The sequence below is a fragment of the Mytilus trossulus genome, chromosome 6 (genome assembly GCF_036588685.1).
Source record: "Mytilus trossulus isolate FHL-02 chromosome 6, PNRI_Mtr1.1.1.hap1, whole genome shotgun sequence".
Taxonomy (NCBI): Eukaryota; Metazoa; Mollusca; class Bivalvia; order Mytilida; family Mytilidae; genus Mytilus; species Mytilus trossulus.
In genome coordinates this window covers 40135421-40161185 of record NC_086378.1, presented here as the reverse complement: position 1 = coordinate 40161185, position 25765 = coordinate 40135421, and the positions used below count along the sequence as shown (strand labels likewise).

At 33.3% G+C, this 25765-nt stretch overlaps 1 protein-coding gene across 1 annotated transcript in view; it reads right to left on the bottom strand.

Moving 5' to 3' along the window:
- Positions 1 to 25765, bottom strand: part of LOC134721343 (coiled-coil domain-containing protein 149-B-like) — a 163469-nt gene that overhangs the window by 82623 nt on the left and 55081 nt on the right. The window contains exon 4 of the mRNA XM_063584284.1: positions 13250 to 13354. Within this exon, the coding sequence (XP_063440354.1) occupies positions 13250 to 13354 (105 nt within the window). The remainder of the gene's footprint in view (positions 1 to 13249; positions 13355 to 25765) is intronic.

Sequence of the window (25765 nt, the reverse complement as noted above, 5' to 3'; positions counted from 1 at the left end):
CAAGGTAAAAAAAAACATATTTTCATACACCAAATATAGTTGACCTATTGCATATAGAAAAAAAGACCAAAAGTCAAAAACTTAACTTTGACCTCTGAACCATGAAAATGAGGTCAAGATCAGATAACACCTGCCAATTTGACATGTACAGCTTACAGTCCTTCCATACACCGAATATACTAGACCTATTGCTTTTAGTGTCTTTTAGAGATGTGGACTTGACCACCAAAACTTAAACTTGTTAACTGATCCATGAGGTCTAGGTCAAGTGAAAACTGTCTGACGGGCATGAGGACTTGTAAGGTACGCACATGTCAATTACAGTTATCCTATAATTCATAATGAGAGAGAAATAAACATTTAAAAACATCTATTTTTCAAGTCAACGAACCATGAAAGATCTACAATATTCTAAGTAATTTGATTTTTTTCCCAGTTACATTTTCTAAATCAAGAATACATTTACAGAGTATCCTTTTCTTTGTAAAATTGCTAATAAACAAAATGATTATGAAAAGTAGTAAGCTAGCTCTTTCACCCCACATGCTCATTAAATAAGTTACTAGTGACCTAGTTATTTTTGTTACTTGAAGCAAATTCTATTTCTGTAGATTTAGACACTAATATAGTATTCTCTGCCATATTGTTATTTTATAATAACTCTGCCCTTCAACCGTATATTTGATATTCATTCTTTAAACATATATCATAGTCTTATGAGGTAGTGTTTGATTTTGCACTCCAACACCACCTTTCAGGTCAAATGCCTGTCTCCATTTGAGTTAATGTCATCGAACCATCATGGTATTTAACACAATTTTAATAGTGATAATGCTGTTATCGTGGGATACCATATATTCAACTTGGGTGGCATTTCAATTATTGAAATTTGTGTCAGTTAAGAACAATGTATGAGACCCCCTGGTATCTATGATGAGTGTATCTACAAATAACAAACATAAATAAGCCTGAAAGGATACAACATCAAGCGGCAAAATTTATCACCAGAGATTACAAAACATAAAAGGACAGATGAACCTCCAAAATGCTTGTCAAACTAGAACTAAAAGACAAGACGAACAAGCCAGAAGTTAATATATATGTACAAAGTGGTTGAGGGGCTGATTCCCGCTATTGAACCAGACGAATCATCAAAAAAGAACGTCCGAAGAGAACCATAACTGCAAAGAACTTTGAAGAATACCACGCAACAAATATTGTGGAAAGGCAAGTGAAGAATAACACTTTTGACATTCCACCATACATGAATTTTAGTCAAATCCACATGATTTTTTAAAGTAATATAAAATAAGAAGATCGTTGAAACATTTTTACAAATGTTTATACATTTTTTATCAAATATTATTGGATGCCAAATTGACTTTAAATGCATGGGTGCCGATTTGACCAGATGCTGATTTAACCAGGTGCCAAATTGCCTTTTCCAAGGGTGCCGATTTGACCAGGTGCCTATTGGACTTGCGCCCCCAAGTAAAGCACCGTGCAATATTCAAACTCATTCTTTGTAAATACAGTGATCGCGTGGAATCAACTAGACAACACTGTAGTGCGAGCATCAAGCGTAGAGAGCTTCAAATCTGCTCACACGCCCCGTCGATACATCAGCGGCGCTCTCTCAAACCAGTAATTGTATCTAAAACGTATTGATACAGATACAGATACAGACTCTGTGAACAAAGGTTCATACGCTCCGCGTGGGTATAACCGTCTTACTAATTTCCGATTCTTAAAAACTTCGTAAATGTTTATAAAGACCATTATCTATCCAATGGATATCAAGATGTTTCTGATTATTTCTTTTTAATGATTGTTCAGTTGAAATGGCAAGAAAGGTTGACCATCGCACTTTAGAGTGAGACACCGTCGTACTTTAGCGTAGACCATCCGCACTTTAGCGGACCATCGCACTCTGGAATACCATCGCACTTTAGAGTACCATCGCACTTTAGAGTCCTACATATATATAGCACTACACCTGCAAGGTTCACCCCATGTGAATTTGTTTTATGAACTCCGCCGGGTTCAACCCGGGGTATTATATTTCAGCACATAGACGCACACAGTATTTATATCTTTATTCTAGGTTGCTGTACACCTGCCGGTATCTCTCCAGGAGAACATTTCATACAGTATAAATAATAAATATGTATTTATATGTATTATATAACAGCACATAGAAGCACACAGTATTTATATCTCCATTCTAGATATCTCATTTTTATAAATTGCACTACACCTGCCGTGTTCGGTATCAGGTCGTTCCGGCCCCAAACAGAACCGGCCTAAGTCGATCCGGCCCACGTCGATCCGGCCCCATAATAAAATATGAATAAACTATATTCACTTTATGGAGGAATTTGTCACAAATTTGAACAGTATAAACGGAATTTGCAAAAAGTGTCGATGATGAAAGACAACATATACGTGAAGTATTGGAGTACCAGTTAAAGAACTATTTTAAATCGATACGAAACTGAGCGTTATTGTGTCTGTTTGTATAGCAGCTCCAACATATTTTAAAATGTGAAGATATTTTCCATGTTAACTTTGAATGTCAAGGAGAGTTTCATTTTATTTACTTCTCACACAGAGTAGCTTTAATTTTTTGTCTATCTGATGAGTTAAGCCTTTTTCAACTGATTTTTATAGTTCGTTCTTATGATGTACTGTTATACCACTGTCCCATGTTAGGGGGAGGGTTGGGATCCCGCTAACATGTTTAACCCCGCCACATTATTTATGTATGTGCCTGTTCCAAGTCAGGAGCCTGTAACTCAGTGGTTGTCGTTTGTTTATGTGTTACATATTTGTTTTTCGTTCATTTCTTACACAAATAAGGCCGTTAGTTTTCTCGCTTGAATTGTTTTACAGTGTCTTATCGGGGCCTTTTATAGCTGACTATATGCGGTATGGGCTTTGCTCATTGTTGAAGGCCGTACGGTGACCTATAACTGTTAATGTTTGTGTCATTTTTGTCTTTTGTGGATAGTTGTCTCATTGGCATTCACACCACATCTTCTTTTTTATAGCTAAATAAATATTTACAGTCCGATGGAACCGTTAAAATTTAACTCATCATAATGATTATTCTAACAAAATCATTAGTCTATAATTAGTTTGTTTATTCAACAATTGTATGATGATTGTGTACTAAGGTAATGCCACTGGTAATCACTTAATTCAATCAAATCCTGATTAATTAAAGTTTCGTAATCAACAAGGTCTATAAATATTGTTTGATCTTTTGTTTGGTATAAATAACAAGCATTAATTCAGTGTAAATTTTTTTCAGGTAACATCAGAGGATTTCTATAACACACGTTTTGTTTTTTTAATATCGAATATAGACAATATATTTTTCTTAAAGTTGACAATATTTTAAATAGTTGTGTGTAGACAAATAAAAACAAGTTATATGAGTATCCATCATGCTTCATTGCAAGAAAATAACAAAACAATGACCTTAAATGCACAGGATTCGGCAAATAAAACAACATTTTAGCAATTAAAAGAAAAACTAAGTTTGTATGTATCAGCTTGGGGATCGGATTGTACCGTTGTGTATGTAACTATTTGTTATATACGTTTTAACATAATTATACAACAATCTTGAAAACTTGTAATAAAAACATAATCAACCTGGTTGTTTTATAAATACTCATCCAAAGAAAATATATTGCCAAGGCTTTTTTTTAAATTTTTTTCACGTACACCTTTTACATTATAACAAAAAATCATAAACATTTATGAATTACAAATCATATATATCTTTATTTTTATTCCTTATCAATATATTTTTTATTGGGGCCGAATCGACTTTACATATGGGCCAGATCGACGTGGGACGGATCGACTTGGGCCGGATCAACGTGGGGCCGGATCGACCCGAAAGCCCGTGTTCACCCCAGGTGAAAGTTTTTTTTATTTACTCCGCCGGGACCACCCCGGAGTATGGTAGGCCTGCCGGTTTCACACCAGGCCGTTTATTCTCTAAATAATTATGTATTAATGAATTATATTTCACTCCACAGGGATCTTCACTTAGACCTCATTCGAATATTAAAGGCCTGCTGGGAATTCCAAGGTACAGATACAGAATTTAATACCTATCATATTCGGATGCAGACCTCAGAACTATATAGCACTGGCATATAAAGGAAAGCAGTACCTTGATTGCTGCCATCACAGTAAGTGTGTTAGAACGACAGTCACAATACTTTCGTTCAGCTTTACACGCAACACACGTATAATCAAATGTACAAAGTTTGTATCATTTCTGAATGAAGGAAATACAGAGTTTTATGAATTGTCATCAGATGGTCGGTAATTTCTCTGGTCAAGTAGCTTACACCTGCCGGGATCACCCCAGATGACATTTCATACAGTTAAGTTTGGTGCAGGGATCCTGTCATCATTGTTATGTTTTAAAAAAAAATAATGGTTAAATGTTTCAATGAATGAGTATAGTACCAAGAAAGCCAATAATGTAACATTTTAATTATAGTTTATGTTATGTAATGGTATTAAATTAAGATAATGATGTTTACAAATAGTATGTTACATATAATCAAAGTTTTTTTTTTGTGCTGTGTATAAAATCAAGAGCAAATTAAATATTATTGTCATCTATACTATTAAACGAGAAGACCTCATTTTTGGTGTCGCTTCTCTTCCCTCCACAATAAATCAATCATCATGCCTCTGTGTCCTAAAGGTAACATGCATAGTCGCATTTGTCATCCATTCTTATGATTATTCGGATTGAGTTATTTTGGGAGAAAAACGACAAAAAAGGAGTCCGGATATGATTTCGTCATCGGACTAACTTTTAGTCATAGATTAGATTTCCGGTTTGAAAGATGCACAAATACAACCAATCGTATGACAGATAACTAAATATGAAAAATAATAAGCCAATCAGAGCGTTCTCCATAGCATGGGGCTTAGATCGTATGAACCACAACTGTTGTACCTCCTTATAGAGGACACTAATTATTTTTCGCGTTTATCTATATGTAAACTACGATTATGATACTTTAATATATAGAGACTCTCTGTATTCTGTCTTCTGTTTTCTTTGAAATGTTTACTATTTAAGAGGTCATACCAGTTGTATATATATATATATACGAGTCTAAATTGAAAACTACGTTCAAACCTATGACTGCGTTGGATAAAAACCGCAATTTTTATACGTGTGCATGTCAAACAAATTTCGTTGTAGAAGGTTCTAAAAACAGCACAAACAACATTTTCCAAAAGACCAAAAGAGTGAAAAAGTATATTTAAACAAAACGCATTTGACTAACAGGTCGAACAACTGATGTTCTTTAACCCTGCTGACTGCCATTGACGATTGCCAAATAAAATTGATCACAAGATGTAACAAAATGGATCCTAATATAAATTTAATACGTCACAGAAAAGAAAACAAAATGTTAACTTGTGGACAGGATGTTGTGCCACAAACATTCGGTGTCAATATTTCTTTAGTACACCATATCCGGATTTCGACAATAAATGTCTCTTCAGTGATGTTAGGGATCGAAACGGTATTTGGAAGGCCAAAAAAAGTACCCTCATTTTTAGAGAAAGTACCCTCATTTTTAGATAAACTCTTGAATTTTAAGAGTCAATATATAGGATGAACGGATCATATAAACCGGAGGGAAAATATGATACATGCCCAAACAAAAAAATATAAACGAGTCTAAATTGAAAACTACGTTCAAACCTATGACTGCGTTGGATAAAAACCGCAATTTTTATACGTGTGCATGTCAAACAAATTTCGTTATAGAAGGGTCTAAAAACAGCACAAACAACATTTTCCAAAAGACCAAAAGAGTGAAAAAGTATATTTAAACAAAACGCATTTGACTAACAGGTCGAACAACTGATGTTCTTTAACCCTGCTGACTGCCATTGACGATTGCCAAATAAAATTGATCACAAGATGTAACAAAATGGATCCTAATATAAATTTAATACGTCACAGAAAAAAAAATGTTAACTTGTGGACAGGATGTTGTGCCACAAACATTCGGTGTCAATATTTCTTTAGTACACCATATCCGGATTTCGACAATAAATGTCTCTTCAGTGATGTTAGGGATCGAAACGGTATTTGGAAGGCCAAAAAAGTACCCTCATTTTTAGATTTACTCTTGAATTTTAAGAGTCAATATATAGGATGAACGGATCATATAAACCGGAGGGAAAATATGATACATGCCCAAACAAAAAAATATAAACGAGTCTAAATTGAAAACTACGTTCAAACCTATGACTGCGTTGGATAAAAACCGCAATTTTTATACGTGTGCATGTCAAACAAATTTCGTTGTAGAAGGGTCTAAAAACAGCACAAACAACATTTTCCAAAAGACCAAAAGAGTGAAAAAGTATATTTAAACAAAAGACCAAAATAAGTACGTCTGAGTCAGTGACAACCCTACAACAGATGTATCCATTGGATCGCCATCAATGATGTTGATACATGGCTGTGTACATAATGTATATTCAACTCATCTAAACATCAATCCAACAATGTTAGATCTGTAAATTTGCTTCCGCAAATTTTTGGTTCTTCCCTCGACGGGATTCGAACCCATGCTACTGTGATATCGTGACACCAAATCGCCTGCACTGCAGCCGTCCCGCTAGACCACACGACCACCTGGGCTCTCAAAAAAAGAGTTTTCGACGGGCATGTGTTACCTTTCCACGTCAGTTTTAATCTAGCGGCGTACTACAGTACATGATATATAAGGCATGAAGATGTTATTGTTACAGATCAGCTAAATAGTAGGATCCTTTACTATAGATAATTTAGCTAATCTGTAACAATAACATCTTCATGCCTTATATATCATGTACTGTAGTACGCCGCTAGATTAAAACTGACGTGGAAAGGTAACACATGCCCACCGCAAGCTCTTTTTTTGAGAGCCCAGGTGGTCGTGTGGTCTAGCGGGACGACTGCAGTGCAGGCGATTTGGTGTCACGATATCACAGTAGCATGGGTTCGAATCCCGTCGAGGGAAGAACCAAAAATTTGCGAAAGCAAATTTACAGATCTAACATTGTTGGGTTGATGTTAAGACGAGTTGTATATATACCAAAAATTTGCGAAAGCAAATTTACAGATCTAACATTGTTGGGTTGATGTTAAGACGAGTTGTATATATACCAAAAATTTGCGAAAGCAAATTTACAGATCTAACATTGTTGGGTTGATGTTAAGACGAGTTGTATATATATATATATACAACTCGTCTTAACATCAACCCAACAATGTTAGATATATATACAACTCGTCTTAACATCAACCCAACAATGTTAGATATATATACAACTCGTCTTAACATCAACCCAACAATGTTAGATCTGTAAATTTGCTATATATACAACTCGTCTTAACATCAACCCAACAATGTTAGATCTGTAAATTTGCTTTCGCAAATTTTTGGTTCTTCCCTCGCCGGGATTCGAACCCATGCTACTGTGATATCGTGACACCAAATCGCCTGCACTGCAGCCGTCCCGCTAGACCACACGACCACCTGGGCTCTCAAAAAAAGAGCTTTCGGTGGGCATATGTTACCTTTCCACGTCAGTTTTAATCTAGCGGCGTACTACAGTACATGATATATAAGGCATGAAGATGATATTGTTACAGATCAGCTAAATTATCTATAGTAACGGATCCTACAAATTAATGTAAGATACAGTCACAGAAAATAATTATATTCATAAGTACGTCTGAGTCAGTGACAACCCTACAACAGATGTATCCATCGGATCGCCATCAATGATGGTGATACATGGCTGTGTACATAATGTATATACAACTCGTCTTAACATCAACCCAACAATGTAGATCTGTAAATTTGCTTTCGCAAATTTTTGGTTCTTCCCTCGCCGGGATTCGAACCCATGCTACTGTGATAGTATATATATATATATATATATTAAAATAAGTAAAATGTTTGACACAAGTACAACCAATCGTATGATGGATAACAAAAATGGAGAAAAAGATAAGCCATTCAGAGCGTTCTCCATTTCATGGTGTTAAGATCGCAATAATCACAAATATTTTACCTCCTCGGAGGTCTATTATTTTTCGCGTTTCATATCACGGTGTTTAGATCGCAAGAACCACAACTATTGTACCTCCTTAGAGAAGATAATTATTTTTCGCGTTTATCGACATGTTAACTACGATTTTACTACTTTAATATATAAAGACTATCTGTATTCAGTCACGGACCTTCTATGTTAGTATAGAATGTCGGCCCTGATTCTGTCTACGGTTTTCTTTGAAATGTTTACTACTTAAGGGGTCATACCACTTGCATATATATTAAAATAAGTAAAACATGCTGTCTACTGTTTTCTTTGAAATGTTTACTACTTAAGGGGTCATACCACTTGCATATGTATTAAAATAAGTAAAACATGCTTAACTTCATCTAAAACTACCTCGACCAAAAACTTTAACCAGAAGCGGGACAGACATGGACGGACGGACGAACGAGCGAACGGACGGACGGACAGACTAGCCTAAAAACATAATGCCCATAAATGGGGCATACAAAATTATTGTTGAAAGGGAAAATAGTGATTTGGCAAAAATGAAAGTTAGGTAGAGATTAAGAGTAGGCGAGCATTTTTCGGGGCGTCGGGATCGTGTGTTTTTAAGCTCGGGATTTGGGGATTGATCCTTACTGGATCCGGGAATATATTTTTCGATTTCGTGATTTCGGGATATGCATTTCTTTTAATTCTGCATTTCTGGATTTCATGGTTTTTAGCGCGGGATTTCGGGATCAGGACCCTCCGACCACCCCTCAAATTAGCCTTAGTCATTTATACATGATGCATATCCTACCATTGACATCTTCATGAGGCTTTAAAAAAAAAAAGACACTGACGGATTGTCCTAGATGCATATTTTATTAGACTAATATAATGGTCTATATATAAGTAGTTAGATTTATTTCATGTTTAAAACGGTGCAAATTGTTAATTTTATTTAACTTTTACCAAAAGCAGCATTGAAGCAATTAAAGGAGAAGAATAATTGTGGTCTGAGGCCAGACACACGAAAATATTTGAATTTAACAGATAGGAAACAAATATCGGACTTTTGAACAAGGAAGAAGGCTGTTGATACCTTTCATAAAATTACCCATACATACTATTTTTTACAAAAAAAATCATCCTACAACAGTCCACAAGCTGTATATACCCGCGATTTCGCGGGTGTGTTCTAGTAATTATACATATGCACATTCATGAATCTTCAATCAGTCGATACCTGTATCTAGGCATTGCACACTGTCATGTTTTTCTCTGCCTTTTTATGAAGTTTTTCAGTTAATCCATCTGATGTTGTATGTGTAATAATTGAAAATTTAGTCTCAGATGCATGATTTTTTTTTTAAATTGTTTTAAGTGGCTTTAAACTAGCTTTCAGTAACTTTGAGTATTCTCAGATTTCTACTTAGTGTTAAGTTCTGTTCATTCATGTTATTAGTTCTGGTTTTTAGTTTGACCCACGAGGAGGGGTTTGACAAGGAGAAGAAAGTTGACAAACAAGCACCTGTAGTTTGACATACTCGTACGAGATATGCACAGCTAAAACAAAACGTCATGGCTGAACTAATATTTGACCAGGAATATTTACGCGATAAAGACAAAGCATACGCAGCTAACAAAAAAAATTGATACATGTTTAGACTACATTGTTGAATTCGACAAAAATTATAATATGACACTCCCTGAAGATGTCAGTGCTTTAAAATGCAAGAAAATGCTAGCCTGACTTCCAGTTGAGACTTGTCTCAGCTTCCTCAGCTTCCAGAGCTAAATAGCCTTTACTGCATTTAGCGATGTTAAATACACCTTAATAAAGTCAACATGACAACGTTTATTTGGTGAACGAATGTCTGGACCTACAGAAATTACTGGTAATGTTCTAAGTATTACAATTAAACAAACACACAAAATAAATGGACCAAACCAAAAGGCACTAATCCTTTAAAGAAGTCTGTAAAAAGACAAAAAGAGCAGCCACCAATGAGTGAAATATTCGTACTAGAATCAGCATGTGTAGCAATCATAGATACTACATGTTCTTGTACTGTGTGGGGGAAACATTGGATTAAACAACTTCTAAAGAGAACTGGGGTCATTTCTGCAATGACAAGTCGTAGATTATTTAAGTACAAAAGATAAACACATAACGTTGGTTAAAGTAAACAAACAATTTGAACATGCAACATTTAACTAACATGGCTAAGCTTTGGCACCTGGTTAACATGGCTAAGCTTTCAAATAAGGTGGGAATGAACAGTGCTGATACATTATATGATTTAGAAAATTGTGACATTTGTATGGCCAATAAAAGACCCAGTTCTAAACCGGTGGTTGGACTGCAATTGGCGACAGAGTTTGATAAAACGATAGCAGTTGATCTGCATAAACTAGAACACCAGTTCTGGTATCTTCATATAATCGACGAATTTACACTATTTAGTGCAGAGAGTCTAATGAAGAAGAAACAATTGGCTACAAAAACATTGTAGACATTACAATTAAGCGTAAAAATAATAAAAAAAAAGTTATTGTTATGTTGGATACTAATTGCCAGAATGCAGGGTTGAGTAAGGAATTGATAATTACAAATGTAACAATAATATTCGTGTCTACGTTACATTATGTTATTGTTACATTGATCTATTAAACTTAAACCTTTCTATAGTTTCTATGCTTAATTTTTGTATATGTACTTGATAAAAAAAATAAAAAAAAAATAATAAAAATAGTTTTAATTATCATTAGAGTTGTCTCACCAAAAATGTGTTGGACCGAAACATGCTGCCAACACTCGAAGTGTACAACATTCATTTGTAAATTGTTTGCAATATTGGAAGTTTTATTTTAATACATATTACAAGTCCCAGCATACATTGAATTGCATACACGTAACAGTAACCGTAGAGACAAATATTATTGTTACATTCGAAATTAATCGGTTCCTTACCAAACTCAGCATTCCAGCAATTAGTCTCTAATGTAACAATAACTTTTTTTTTATTATTATTACATTTCAAGGTTACCGTAGCCTGCAGTACCATCAAAAAAGGATCAGAATTTGTAAAGAAAGTTTTGGAATCTTGGATGTCAAAACATAATTCACCAAAACGTAATTACAGTGTCAGATAATAGAAAGTCCCTAGATAATCATATTCAACTAATTAAGACATCACGTGACTTTGGTGACGTAGGAGAGGCTCCATTTTGTTTTATATTGTCCTATTTCTCTAAATATTATTTATTTTTATATTTAAAAAAAAATATTTTTAAAAAAATTGTAAGGGTTCCGTAAAACCCAGTGTCTCGCCTACTTTTGCTGTTAATGAAGGGCTAAACAAAAATGAGGGAAAATGAAACAAAATATTCCTCTGGATACCAGCTTTTGATCATTAACAAGCTTCTGTCTATAAAGTTTGATACAAATCCAAAATAATATAAGAAAGTTATTAAAATTTTAAAAACTTCAACCAGAGTAAAAGTGTTGTTGTTTCCTGGAAAAAAATCTAAGTCCATTTAAAAGTAAAATACGTAAAAATGGATTTTTTTTTACAAAACTTACTTTTGGATACTATCTTATGATCATAAACAAGCTTCTGTTCAAGCTTGGTATAAACCCAAGATAGTTTAAGAAAGTTATTAAAATTTTAAAAACCTTAACCACAGAGTGAATGTGATGTTTCCTAGCAGAAAAACTAAAGCCATTTAATACAGAATAAATGGAATTTTATTTTGACAAAATTTATTTCAGGAATTGATCATAAACATGCTTCTGTCTAAGTTTGGTACAAACCCAGGATAGTTTAAGAAAGTTATTAAAATTTTAAAAACTTTGATCACAGAGTGAATGTCATCTTTTCTGGCAGACTTAAGTCGAAGGCTCGACAAAAACATACTCTTTCAATCAGTTTAATTGGGGTCTGCAACTGGCTATCAGTAACTGCTAGTAGGCCTTAGCTAATTTATGCATCATTGTCATTTTGTTTACTTTCTTTTGTTACTTATTCTGACATCGGACTCGGACTTCTTTTAAACTGAGTTTTAATGTGCGTATTGTTGTGTATTTGTTTTTTCTACATTGACAAGAGGTATAGGGGGAGGGTGCATATATCAAAAAAACATGTTTAACCCCTCCGCGTTTTTGCGCCTGTCCCAAGCCCGGAGCCTCTGGCCTTTGTTAGTCTCTTTGATATATTCCCCATTTCAATATCATTTATTTACAGAAAAAAAATTGTTCGTCTCTAGGAGAGAAAACAATAATGCCAAACAATAGATAAATGCTCTGTACCTTTTAAAGATAATGTCCCTTACGGGATATAGATACAATGGATAAGCGTTGAGTCTTGAAAAAGAAACCATGAGCCCGAATAGGCTGACGTCACCACAATGGTTTAAATAACAACAAATTGTCAGGTAATGCAAAGGAATCCTGACAAAACAAAAGCCACCGGGTGACATTCACATTTTATGTACACATGTATTTCCAGAAAATATATATATTTAATAGTATTTTTTATTATTTCATAGACAACTAGACATCATTGCATTTGATTTGGCATTTATTCTTTTAATTCAATATAAGCAAAACCAGGCATTAAAACCGATAGTAAAATTTTAACTTGTGCACAAAAAAAAACTTGATTGCAAGCATGTCTAAGTCGATTTTTGAACAGTTGTGGCAAATTTGGACACAATGTTCAATAATCTATATTAGAGAGATCCTTACGCTTTTACACTTGCGTTATTGTCTGGAACTAGAAAAATGCTTGTTTTGAGTCTCTTTTTCCTGAATGGTTAGGGCAATTTCCCCCAAACTCAATCCCAGCCTTCCCTTTGTGATATGGAACCTTATGGTAAAATGTCAGAGAGATCCATACATTTACACACAAGTTATTGACATGAAAGTAATAAAAATGCTTCTTATTTTCCGGAAACCAAAACGACATTAAAGCATTATACAAACCCATTGTGGTTGCATAAAAATATGACAAAGTCTGGGTTATCTCTGCTTTTAATGCAGGGACCCTTATTTACATCCAAATATCAGTAGAAAATGTATTCCGGGATTGATATAAAAGTTACTTTTATGTGACTTCCATATGTATTTTTTTCTTCATCTTAGTACCTTAATGTCTCCGTTAGCATCATGAAGCTTTTGCTTAAAATCTTCCACTTCAAATTCTAATGACTTATTTCTCTCTTTGCATGAAATCAACGAGCTTCCGAGATTCTGAAAGACAAAAATATATTTTTAAGAACTAGATATTTGCCTTATACAACTGGTTATATCTTCAAACACTTTCATTTTGATGACTCCCTATTGCAAGATCAGTACTATAATAAATGTTGGGAGAATACAATAGTTTAGACAAACTTAATTGCATCTTTATGACTCATTTTCAATACAAATAAATTGCTTCGCTGAGCGCAGTTTGATACGAACGCAGATGTACAACCCTGAAAGGTTGGGATCAAAATGGTCACGCTTGATACAGGTCTGAATTTGGATTGTAGGTAAATTTTTGACACATTTTTTGTGGTCGTATAAAAATAATTTTTTCTCAAAACCCAGAGAATTGTTTTTCTCATGTTATATTATTGATTCAGCTTAACTTAAGAGGTTTTTATCTGTAGAAAATATATAAAATAAGAAGATGTGGTATGATTGCTAATGATACAACTCTCCAAATGACACATACATGATAGATCATGTGTCGGGCACCTTGGTCAATGTGCATATATATATTAAACAAAGGACACAGGTGGATTTATGACAAAATTGTGTTTTGGTGTTGGTGATGTGTTTGTAGATCTTACTTTATTGAAAAATCCGGCTGCTTTCAATCATTTCTATCTATAACAAAATTGGCCCAGAAGTGACAGTGGCAAATTTTTTGTAAATATTTACAAACCAGATGCTCTGGAGGGCGCAGCTCTATCATACCGCAGAGGGTTGAACCCTGAACGGTTGGGGCAAGTATGGACACAACATTCTACATGGATTCAGCTCTTAATTTGGATTGTGATTAAATAGTTGACACAGCATAGATTTCTGACACAGAATGAATGTGGTCTAATAAACTTAAATTTTTTTCGGCCTTTGAATAATTCACTATGCTGTTGAATATTAATCCTCTCAAAAAAATGTTTGAAGAAATTTTCTTTTTATTTATGAATCTGAAATGAGAAAAATTGAACCCCCCTACCCCCTTCAATTATTTTTTCACATCCCCCTTTCACTTTTTCCAAAACTGATTTCAATTCAAATTTCTAATGTTCTCATTAAAATACATCATAAAATATTAAAATATAAAAAAAGTGCTTTTTATCACTGAATGGTAAAGATTGTTTTAATTTATCAGTTGGTAGTAAAAGTGAATATAAACTGTATATTGTATAACACAATGATTTAAGTTGATTCAACTACTATTCTGGACAAAGAAGGATAACTTTAATTGAAAATGTCTTGCTATTGTGCAATATTGTGCAATTAGATATTTCTTGCTATAGCGCAATACTGTGCAATTGAAAATACTTGCTATTGCACAATACTGTGTAATTGAAGATTTCTTGCTATTGTGCAATACTGTGCAATCGAAAATTTCTTCCTATTGCAAAAGACTGTGCAATTGAAGATTTCCTGCTATTGCTGAATACTGTGCAATTGAAAATTTCTTGCTACTGCATAATACTTAATATAATAATGTTGGATCCTGAATTGGACCAACTTGAAAACTGGGCCCATAATCAAAAATCTAAGTACATGTTTAGATTCAGAATATCAAAGAAGCCCAAGAATTCAATTTTTGTTAAAATCAAACTTAGTTTAACTTTGGACCCTTTGGACTTTAATGTAGACCAATTTAAAAAAGGGACCAAAAATTAAGAATCTACATACACAGTTAGATTTGGCATACCAAAGAAACCCAATTATTCATTTTTTTATGAAATCGAACAAAGTTTATTTTTTGACCCCGATGGGGACCAACTTAAAAACTGGGCCAATTATCAAAAATCTAAGTACATTTTTAGATTCAGCATATCGAAGAACCCAAAGGATTCATTTTTTGTTAAAACTAAACTAACTTTTATTTTGAACCCTTCGGACCTTAATGTAGACCAATTTGAAAATGGGACCAAAAGTTGAGAATCTACATACACAGTTAGATTCGGCATATCACAGAACCCTAATTATTTAATTTTTGATGAAATCAAACAAAGTTTAATTTTGGACCCTTTGGGTCCCTTTTTCCTAAACTGTTGGGTCCAAAACTCCCAAAATCAATCCCAACCTTACTTTCATGGTCATAAACCTTGTGTTTAAATTTAAGTTTCTATTTACTTATACAAAAGTTATGGTACGAAAACCAAGAACAAGAGGCTCTCAAGAGAGTGAATCGCTCACCTTAATTTTTTTGGTTAAATCTCTCATCAATGATTATTTTTGCTTTTCAATTTATTTAAATGTTCTTTGAATCGTTCTTTTTTCTTCAAAAGCGAAAAAAAATCATTTTCTCCTATGTTCTATTTTAGCCATAGGAGCTATGTTTCTTGAAATACAAGGAGATAAAATATAAAATTTATACTAGATACTCTGAAACTCATTTAACCTAAGTTTGGCTGAAATTGATACAGCAGTTTCAAAGGAGAAGATTTTTTAAAGTAAGTCAACATGATGAACAAATTGTGAAAAAAAGTCTTTAAAGGGCAATTACTCCTTAAGGGGTCAATTGACAATTTTGGTCAAATTGAATTATTTGTAGATCTTACTTTGCTTAACATTTTTGCTATTAACAGTTTAGGCCACACCAATTTAATTTCTTGTTCTACGGATTTTTGGACTCCAAAAATTGGGGCGAGCGAGCGATTTGAAAATTTTAATAAAAAAATATTTAATTTGCAAATTTTTGAGGCGAAGCTTAAAAAGTAAAGGCGAGCGATTATAATTTTTTTTTGTAAACATAAAATAGTAGGTTTTGACTATATTAAAACTTGATTTATCACTTGTACCTTGACATTTCTTTAATTTATGTATTTTTTCCCTGTTCAACAAGAAATAATTGAATAATTAAATCTGGTCTATGTATGTGTTACTGACAATGAGACAATTTTCCATCCAAGTGTTAGTCATAATCAGGTTTAGAACAACCCCTTAATGTTATGAATATCCCTTTTCTGAAGGGTCAAAATATTAAAGTTATAATATTTTTTTTTGGTAAAAACACTTTAAAGGGATAATTCGCGAATTTTCACTTTTCATCTTATCTTGTTCATAATACCATAAAAAACATATTCCCCAAGTTTTATTTTGATATGAAATCTAATAAAGGAGAAAATTGGGAATTATTAATTTTATTTCTTGAAACTTCCTGACTTATGTGACGTTATGCATGCCGGGAGTGAAAATATCTCATTTAAGTCTTGTTCGTTAACCATCTAATAACGCCATTTAAAGCGCATCGACGACTTTTGGTGTAGCTATTAACCAACGAAAAATAAGTGATAGCCATGCAACTTTTAAAATTAGATCGTGTGGATATTTTAAATTGAATTTTAATAATAAAATTAATTCATACAAGAGAACATTTTTATGATTTTTTCTACAAATACTTTAAACAAACATATGAAATTGACATGATCAATAGTGTAATAAAAATACATGTTGGTATTTTGACCTTTTTGCTTCATTCCAGCAAACATTTTCACTTGCTTGTACGGTGGAAATAAAATGTGTATTGTTTTGTGACACCTAAAGAATGTTGAGTGCGTCGGTTAACTCAAGGTAATTAAAGGATTAGCATTATGTAATTCTAATCCTTTGATCCTCATTCAGTGAAATCTAGGCGTCACGGTTTACTGGCTTGAAGGTGTGAACAACATTTCGTATGAATTGAAAACGGGAGTCAGTCAAAGTTTTAGACACAGAAATCAAGGACTTAAATAGACATCCCTGCAGAAATGTAAAAAAAAATAAAAAAAAATTAACGGGAATAATAAGGTTGCACAATAACTCGATAGCTGTTGTATATTTTTATATTTTGCATAAGCATGATAAGATCACTTTTAAATGAATTATGACTTTTGATTAATTCAGTAACGATAAAATACTTTATCATTTTAATTGAAGTTTAAATTCATAAATAAAAATAGCCTTCCAATTACGATTGTATGAACCAAAAATTGTACTATTTTAGATTAGGATCGGCAGCCTTAAATATTTCAAACAGATCATTAACAATTGCAATTATATAATTTAGTCCATCCAAAGTTATCTTTAATTACCTATTTAGGAATGAATGTTTTCATCAAAATATTTCAAATCTCACAACGCACGAATACTTCAGATATTTGATAAATTTTTTAAAAAATTTACAGAAAATTTAAGAATCTTTTTGGAATGGAATCGAAATTTACGAACATATATGCTTTCAAGTGTGAAAAACATCAACAATTTTTTTACATAATCGGGAATGTCCTTAACAAAATAGTCGTCGTCTCACACCGTAACTATATCGGGCCCAATTATATATAATACTTTAGCTATTTGACCAACAATGTATAAAAAAAACCAGAACGAATTTAATGTCATCTTTCCCTATTGTTTATTAATGTTATTATAAGTCTGTTTCAACTGGCAATAATACCCATAAAGCGGACAAGCAGTTTGTTCTCTAAATTGCTGTCATTGAATATCAAGAAAGAAAATAAATCCCGAAATTGATTTGAAACTTTGATACTCTGGAAAATATTCACATCCCTTAGGGATTATTAGTGTACGTCCAGTTGCGTACATATAACATGCATGTCGGAACAATTGTGATGATGACGAATTTCTTCTTTTATTCGAGAACAATCTAATTGATATATAAATGTCCATAACTTCGATGAGCCAAAGAAAGTTATATATCGACCAGTATTTAAATCTCTTCTTCTTCTTCTTTTGGTATACAATAGTCTTTCGACATTTGATGATTACATACTGTTGGCATACGTGGACTAGTCCACTAACAAAACTTTTACCACAATTTACACAAAATGTATGTTTCTTTCTTATGACGTTACGCACGATATTGCGTCCCAATTGGTAACGTCAAAATTTGACGTTTTACGTCGGTAATCGAGTATACTTTGTTCGTTTTGATTGTAATCATTTTTGATCGATATGGATACTTCAAAGTCTTGACTATGTATGAAATATTTGCTGGTAGATACGCAATCAAATGAACTTTTCGGACTTCTGATTCGGCTTGTGTTGTATTTTTCTTTATAATTATTGTAACTTTAATTTTTTTGCTCTTTTCTTTTTAGTTTCTTGATCTCTTTACAATATTTAATTCTCTCTGTCTCGGATATGAAATTCTTCTGTTCTGTTAATTTTTTACCTATTTATTGACAAATTACCATATGTTTTTTTCATTTTAGATAATTATTCATTTTCTATTTGATTATAACTGCTTTTATATATTGCAGTTCTTATCGTGGTTTCTATGATTCTATCTATTTTCGAAATTTGTAATTTGGTTATTTTGTATTGTCCTCTGATCTTAAAACATAAAATCGAACCGTACTTGTTATTTAAAAACAATGAAATATCGTTCATATATCATAATTTTTTTATGATAATACGAACTGCTTTCAAATTCGATGGCCTAGGAGGATGATTGGCCTTATTAATGAGTTCATATAAAGTGATAAAAAGCATGGTAATTTTAAGTATACGCTGGCGAGATTTGTTCGACTCCGATCCTGATCGACAGTTATTGCAACTATTTTAACTTAAGGTCGCCTGATGTCCGGCTTCTCCTACCTTTGATGACAGGTCAATAAAGTACAACAAATGTCGCTTATACATGATGTGGTGTTTAACACAAAAACAAAGAACAAACTTTTAGAAATAATTTGAAACACATATATGTATAGCGTCCCGAATCGAAAACGTTCAAAACGTAAAAAAATTGCTCGGTGGACAAACTTGCAAGACATTTGATTTGTTAAAAAACGAAGTCATTTCGACTTAACAGCTTATCAAAAAGTATGTTATCGTATTGTGGGGTGAAAGCACAATTACGAAAAAGCACTGTTTTATATGCTTCAAATTGAATATTTAATAAAATGTCGTTGAAACTAACAGTGTTTTTGTAAAAAGCGGCGAAATTCGACATTGGACAATCTTGCAAGACATTTTCCCGAGGCCAATGCGTTTTTATTTGTGGTACGAGTGCTGTAAAATTCCGGATTTGAAATGGTCTATCTAAGCACATTTGTAGGAATAATTTATAAAAACAAAATTTTATATCATCTGATATTTTAAAAAGCGATAAATTTTGATAACTTACCATTTTCAGAAACCTGACCATGGCAAGGAATATTCATTTTTGAAAAAAAAAATGTACTTTTCGATCAACACAAAAAAACAGCAATGGTGTCATGAATTATATAAGAAGTTTATCTTTCATGCGAATTTTCGCGGATTTTAAACTTTTTATTATACCACAAAAATTCCCGCAAAAACTATTTTGCGAATGATTTGTTACGTCTGACACGCTTATTTTTGACGTTTTGGTAATATTTGTATCATTATTTGAAACTAATATGAAAAGTTAAAGAATATTTTTAATATTTTTGGAAACAGTAATACCTGCCTAATCTATGGATATACATGTATATATTTGAATTTGCGCTATAGTTCCGTAACTTTTTATCCTGGCGTATATACGAATGGTCGACAAGTGCGTACATTTTTTTAAATCAAAATTTCTGGTATGGTCCGATCTGTCCTTCACCATTGACAAAAAATATGTATATAGATTTTTATTTCATCAAATCTGTTGTTTATTTTTAGGTATTATCTATATTTTTATAAATAATTTTCTTTACATCAGAAATTTTATTCATAAACAAGCGTATGAGCAAGGATTTGTATAGTTAGACTAACTATACAAATCCTTGGTATGAGTTTAGTAATGACTAGTATATAATATCACTTTCGGAAACGCAAGATAGAGATGCATATTATACACCTAATAGTTCAAAATGGAAAGTTATAAGTTATCGGCCGTGTACACTGATCAATACCCTAAGAAGTGAAACGATGCATGAATTTGCAAGCTCGACAGGAAATCGCTTGAATACCTGGACGTGTCACACCCCCTGCAATACCTTTGGGAGTAATACCTTTAGCCATGCAGGTGATCAGTGGAACGAAGATCCTAATTTATTTGAATAAAGTTTATTACATAAAAGAATTATGAACTAATTAGATTTCCGAAAACAATTCAAGTTTCACGGAACACTTATTTATGATTTGAAACTTTTATTTTTTAACTAATTCCAATATAATCATTATTGTTAAAAATAACAAATCATGGTTATTAAAACAAAAAGATAAGAAAATTTTCTGTATCAACTTAGTTATAGTTAACTAGTCGGAAAAAACAACCGTACGATTGACAAGATATCGACACGCAATTACGACTACATCGGGTTACTATAGTTTTGGTCCTTAGACATATCTTGGGTGCAATTCGGAGAAGGTAACAAAATGGCCGACCGGAGAGAATTGATACTCTAAATTTAAAATCGATGGTGATCTCTTATCTAGCAGAATAAAACTTTAATATTCATGAATTTGAGCATTTTTATACAGAATGAACATAATATCAATTTTTGATTTTTTTGCGAAGTTTCCCTTTAAGTACAAAAGGGCTTATATTTTCCCAAAGAACTATAATATTTGGTATTAAATGGTCAAAACATGTCCAAGAATTTTGTAATATTCCTGGACTTTAACCATGTTAACACATTTACTTTAACAGTTTAATATTATTCAAATCAAGGAATTGTATATTTAAATATACAATTCCTTGTTCAAAATAAGTGGACCCATCCCTCTTTTAGAAAAGTTGTTTAAAATATAATGTATTTCTCCTCTTTTTGAGTAAAAAATTCTAAGTTGTCAAAGGTTTTATATAGTAGCACTGTAAAAATCCTTAGTATTTCTATTTTCTTTTCTACAACAGACTGAACAGTAAACATGGTAAAATGACCCCTTCAAGGCCCTTGTCTGAGGGAGGGTTGGTCCCAACCTGATAATAACAAACATAGGTCAAAGTACGTCTTTTACACAGTGTTTTGATCAAGACCAACCAGCAAGCTATAAGGGACCACAACTTAGTATTGTACACAATTCGAACAGGAAAACCAACGATCTAAATTATATTTCCAAACGGGAAAATACCAATGAACCACATCAACAACCGATAACTGCTGAGCGACAGGTCTCTGAATCAACCAGGACAGGTGCACAAACCTGCAGCGGATATGACCGTCATCATACATTATAATTGCAGTTGAAGGCAAATCCTTCAGAAGTTCTTTGTACTTTATTTTTACAACGAACATTTTTTTTATAGGGAATATAAGTTAGGGGGAGAGAAACCAACGTTTTGTTCTGTACTGGTATTTCTATTTATATCGGAGCACTCCCGCTTGAAATAAATTGGTTTCATGCTGAAACAAATATTCTCGCAGATATTTACAGTGTTGTGGAGTGCTGATAGGTTTAAAATCGTTATATAAAGGCTAGACTGTGATTTTAAAAATACAAATGTTGCGATCTTTATATAATATTTACAATAAAACGGTGAAGGAAATGGACATGATTTGATTTCCGGATGCGGGAAGCGGGAATATAATAAAAAAAAAATCTGTTTTGAAAAAAATAGGTGTGGGCGGGTCCGTCGAACAAGGAATCAAATTGGTGTGGCCTTATCTGTATTTATAATAATATTCAAGATAATAACCAAAAACTGCAAAATTTCATTAAAATCACCAATTCAGGGGCATTATACCTGAAAAACCAGTTACCCAATTCGGCTGAAAATTTCATGACAGGTAGACCTTGACCTAATAAATACTTTAACTTCCTGTCTTATTTGCTCTAAATGCTGGAGTTTTTGAGATATAAGCCAAAAACTGCATTTTATCCTGTGTTATATTTTTAGCATGACGGCCATGTTTTTTGACGAAATAGAAAATAAAACACAAACTTTATTTTATACACCCTACTGATCATTCAGTTGAAGTTTGGTTGAATTTGGTTTAGTAGTTTTAGAGGAGAAGATTTTTTAAAGTTAGCAAATATGATGAACAAATTGTGAAAGATTGTCATTAAAGGACAATAACCCCTTAAGGGGTCAATTGACAATTTTGGTCATGTTAACTTATTTGTAGATCTTACTTTGCTGATCATTTCTGCTGTTAAAAGTTTATCTTTATCTATAATAACATTCAAGATAATGACAAAAAACCGCAAAATGTTCTTAAAATTACCAATTAAGTGGCAGCAACCCAACAATGGGTTGTTTGATTCATCTGAAAATTTTAGGGCAGATAAATCTTCACCTAATAAATATTGTTACCACATGACAGATTTGCTCTAAATGCTTTCGTTTTTGAGATATAAGCCAAAAACTGCATTTTACCCCCCATGTTCTATTTTTAGCCATGGCGGCCATTTTTTTTTTACAAAATGGAAAATAAAACACAATCTTTATTTACCCTAAGGATCATTCAGCATAAGTTTGGTTGTAATTGGTTCAGTCGTTCTTTAAAATAGTTTACGACGACGACGACGGACGGACGACGACGGACGCCAAGTGATGACAAAAGCTCACATTTCCTTTTAGTATTTACAAAGGGATGATTTAACTTCACCATTTGGACTCTTGGTACAACTGGCAGAAAAAACTAGGTCCATTTATAAGTAAAATTTAGATAAACACTATTTTCATTTTATAGAATTTATTTTGGATACTATCTTATGATCATTAAAAAGCTTCTGTCAATTTTTGGTGGAAATCCAGTATATTTTAAGAAAGTTATTAAAATTTTACCAACTTTAACAACAGAGTGATTGTAATGTGAACTGGCAGAAAAATAAAGTTCATTTATAAGTAAAATATTTTTAAGGGTTCCGCGGAACCTAGTGTCTCGCCTACTATCGCTGTTAATCGCAGGCTAAAAATTGATTGCTTCGCTGCGCGCAGCTGGATACGACCGCATAGGTTCAGCCCTGAAGAGTTGGGCCAAAAATGGAGACAATCCTCACACATGATACAGGTCTGAATTTGGATTGTTATTTAATTTCTAACACAGAATAACTGCAGTCTATGAACTTAGAATTAGTCATATGGTTTGAATTAGTATATTTTTGGCTTTTGTCCAATACACTATGCTGTTGCAAATTGACCCCCCCCAAAAAAAAGGTAACCCCCTTGTTTGCTTTTGTACAATTCACTATTCTGTTGCGTGTTGACCACCATTCCCAACCCACCCCTAATAAAAAATGTTTACCCCCTGTTTTGCTTTTGTGCAATACACTATGCTGTTGCCTATTGACCCCCCCAAAAAAAAAAAACCCAACAAAAAACAAAAAACATTTTATCATTCTCCCCAACCCATTTTTTGGAAAAAGTCCAAAACCTGACATTTCTTTTTACATATTTAACAAGAAGTGTAAGGGAGGTAAATTAAAACATAGACATTCTTATTTGGACCGCCTTTTATGACCCCAAATTCCTTAACTGTTTGAACCATAACCCCAAAATTAAACCCCATCTTCCTTAAGTGGTATTGAACCTTCTGCTTAAAATTTATAGAGATCCATTTACTTATAAAGTTATTGTCCGGAAACTAAATGCGCCTTCGGACGACGAATCAGACAACTCAGACGACGATAACATGATAGCATTGTATGACGCAAAATATTTTTTGTGGTTGTATAAAAAACGAGGAAAAAAACAAGAATGTGTCCAAAGTACATGGATGCCCCACTCGCACTTTCATTTTCCATGTTCAATGGACCGTGAAAATGGGTAAAAAATATAATTAGGCATTAAAATTAGAAAGATCGTATCATAGGGAACATTTGTACTAAGTTTCAAGTTGAATGTACTTCAACTTCATCAAAAACTACCTTGACCAAAACTTCAACCTGAAGCAGGACGAACGAACGGACAAACGGACGAACGGAGGCACAGACCAGAAAACATAATGCCCCTCTACTATCGTAGGTGGAGCATAATAAAATAACTAGAGGCTCTTAAGAGCCTGTGTCGCTCACATTGGTCTATGTGCATATTAAACAAAAGACACAGATGGATTGATGACAAAGTGGTGTTTTGGTGATGGTGATGTGTTTGTAGATCTTACTTAACTGAACATTCTTGCTTCTTACAATTATCTCTATCTATAATGAACTTGGTCCATTAGTTACAGAGGAAAATATTTTGTTAAAATTTACAAAAATTTACAAAAATTTATGAAAATTGTTAACGAATTGACTGTAAAATGCAATAACTCCTTAAGGGGTCACCTAACCATTTTGGTCATGTTGACTTATTTGTAGATCTTACTTTGCTGAACATTATTGCTGTTTACAAAATAAAATTGAGAAAGGATATGGCGAATGTGTCAAAGCGACAACAACCCAACCATATAGAGCAGACAACAGCCGAAAGCCACCAATGGGTCTTCAATGTAGCGAGAATTCCCGCTCCCGTAGGTGTCCTTCAGCTGGCCCCTAAAAATATGTATACTAGTACAGTGATAATGGAATTCATACTAAACTCCGAATTATACACAAGAAACTAAAATTAACTAAAACTAACAGTTTATCTCTATCTGTAATAATATTCAAGATAATTACCAAAGACAGCAACATTTCCTTAAAATTTACCAATTCAGGGGCAGCACCCCAACAACCGGTTGTCCAATTCATTGGAAAATTTCAGGGCAGATAGATCTTGACTTGATAAACAATTTAACCCCTTGTCCGATTGCTATAAATGCTTTGGTTTCAGACTTATAAGCCAAAATCAACATTTAACCCCTATGTTCTTTTTAAGCCATGGCTGCCATCTTGGTTGGTTGGCCGGGTCACTGGACACATTTTTCAAACTAGTTACCCCAATGATGATTGTGGTAAAGTTTTGTTAAATTTAGCCCAGAAGTTTCAGAGGAAAAGATTTTTGTAAAAGATTACAAAAATTTACTAAAACTGGTAAAAAACTACTACGCATAAAGGGAAATAACTCCTTATGGGGTATACTGTCAATTTTGCTCATGTTGACTTATTTGTAGATCTGAATTTGCTGACCATTATTGCTGTTTACAGTTTATCTACATCTATTATAATATTTAAGATAATAACCAACTAGAGGCTCTAAAGAGCCTGTGTTGCTCACGTTGGTCTATGTGAATATTAAACAAAGGAAGCAGATGGATTCATGACAAAATTGTGTTCTGGTGATGGTGATGTGTTTGTACATCTTACTTTACTGAACATTCTTGCTGCTTACAATTATCTCTATTTATAATGCACTTGGTCCAGTAGTTTTAGTGGAAAATGTTAGTAAAAATTTGCAAATCCTTTGAAAATTGTAACCAGATGCTCCGCAGGGCGTAGCTTTATACGACCGCAGAGGTTGAACCCTGAACGGTTGGGGCAAGTATGGACACAACATTCAAGCTGGATTCAGCTCTAACTTTGGATTGTGATTAAATAGTTGACACAGCATAGGTTTCTGACATAGAATAAATGTGTTCTAATGAACTTAAAATTTTTGTTTTCTCTTAGAGC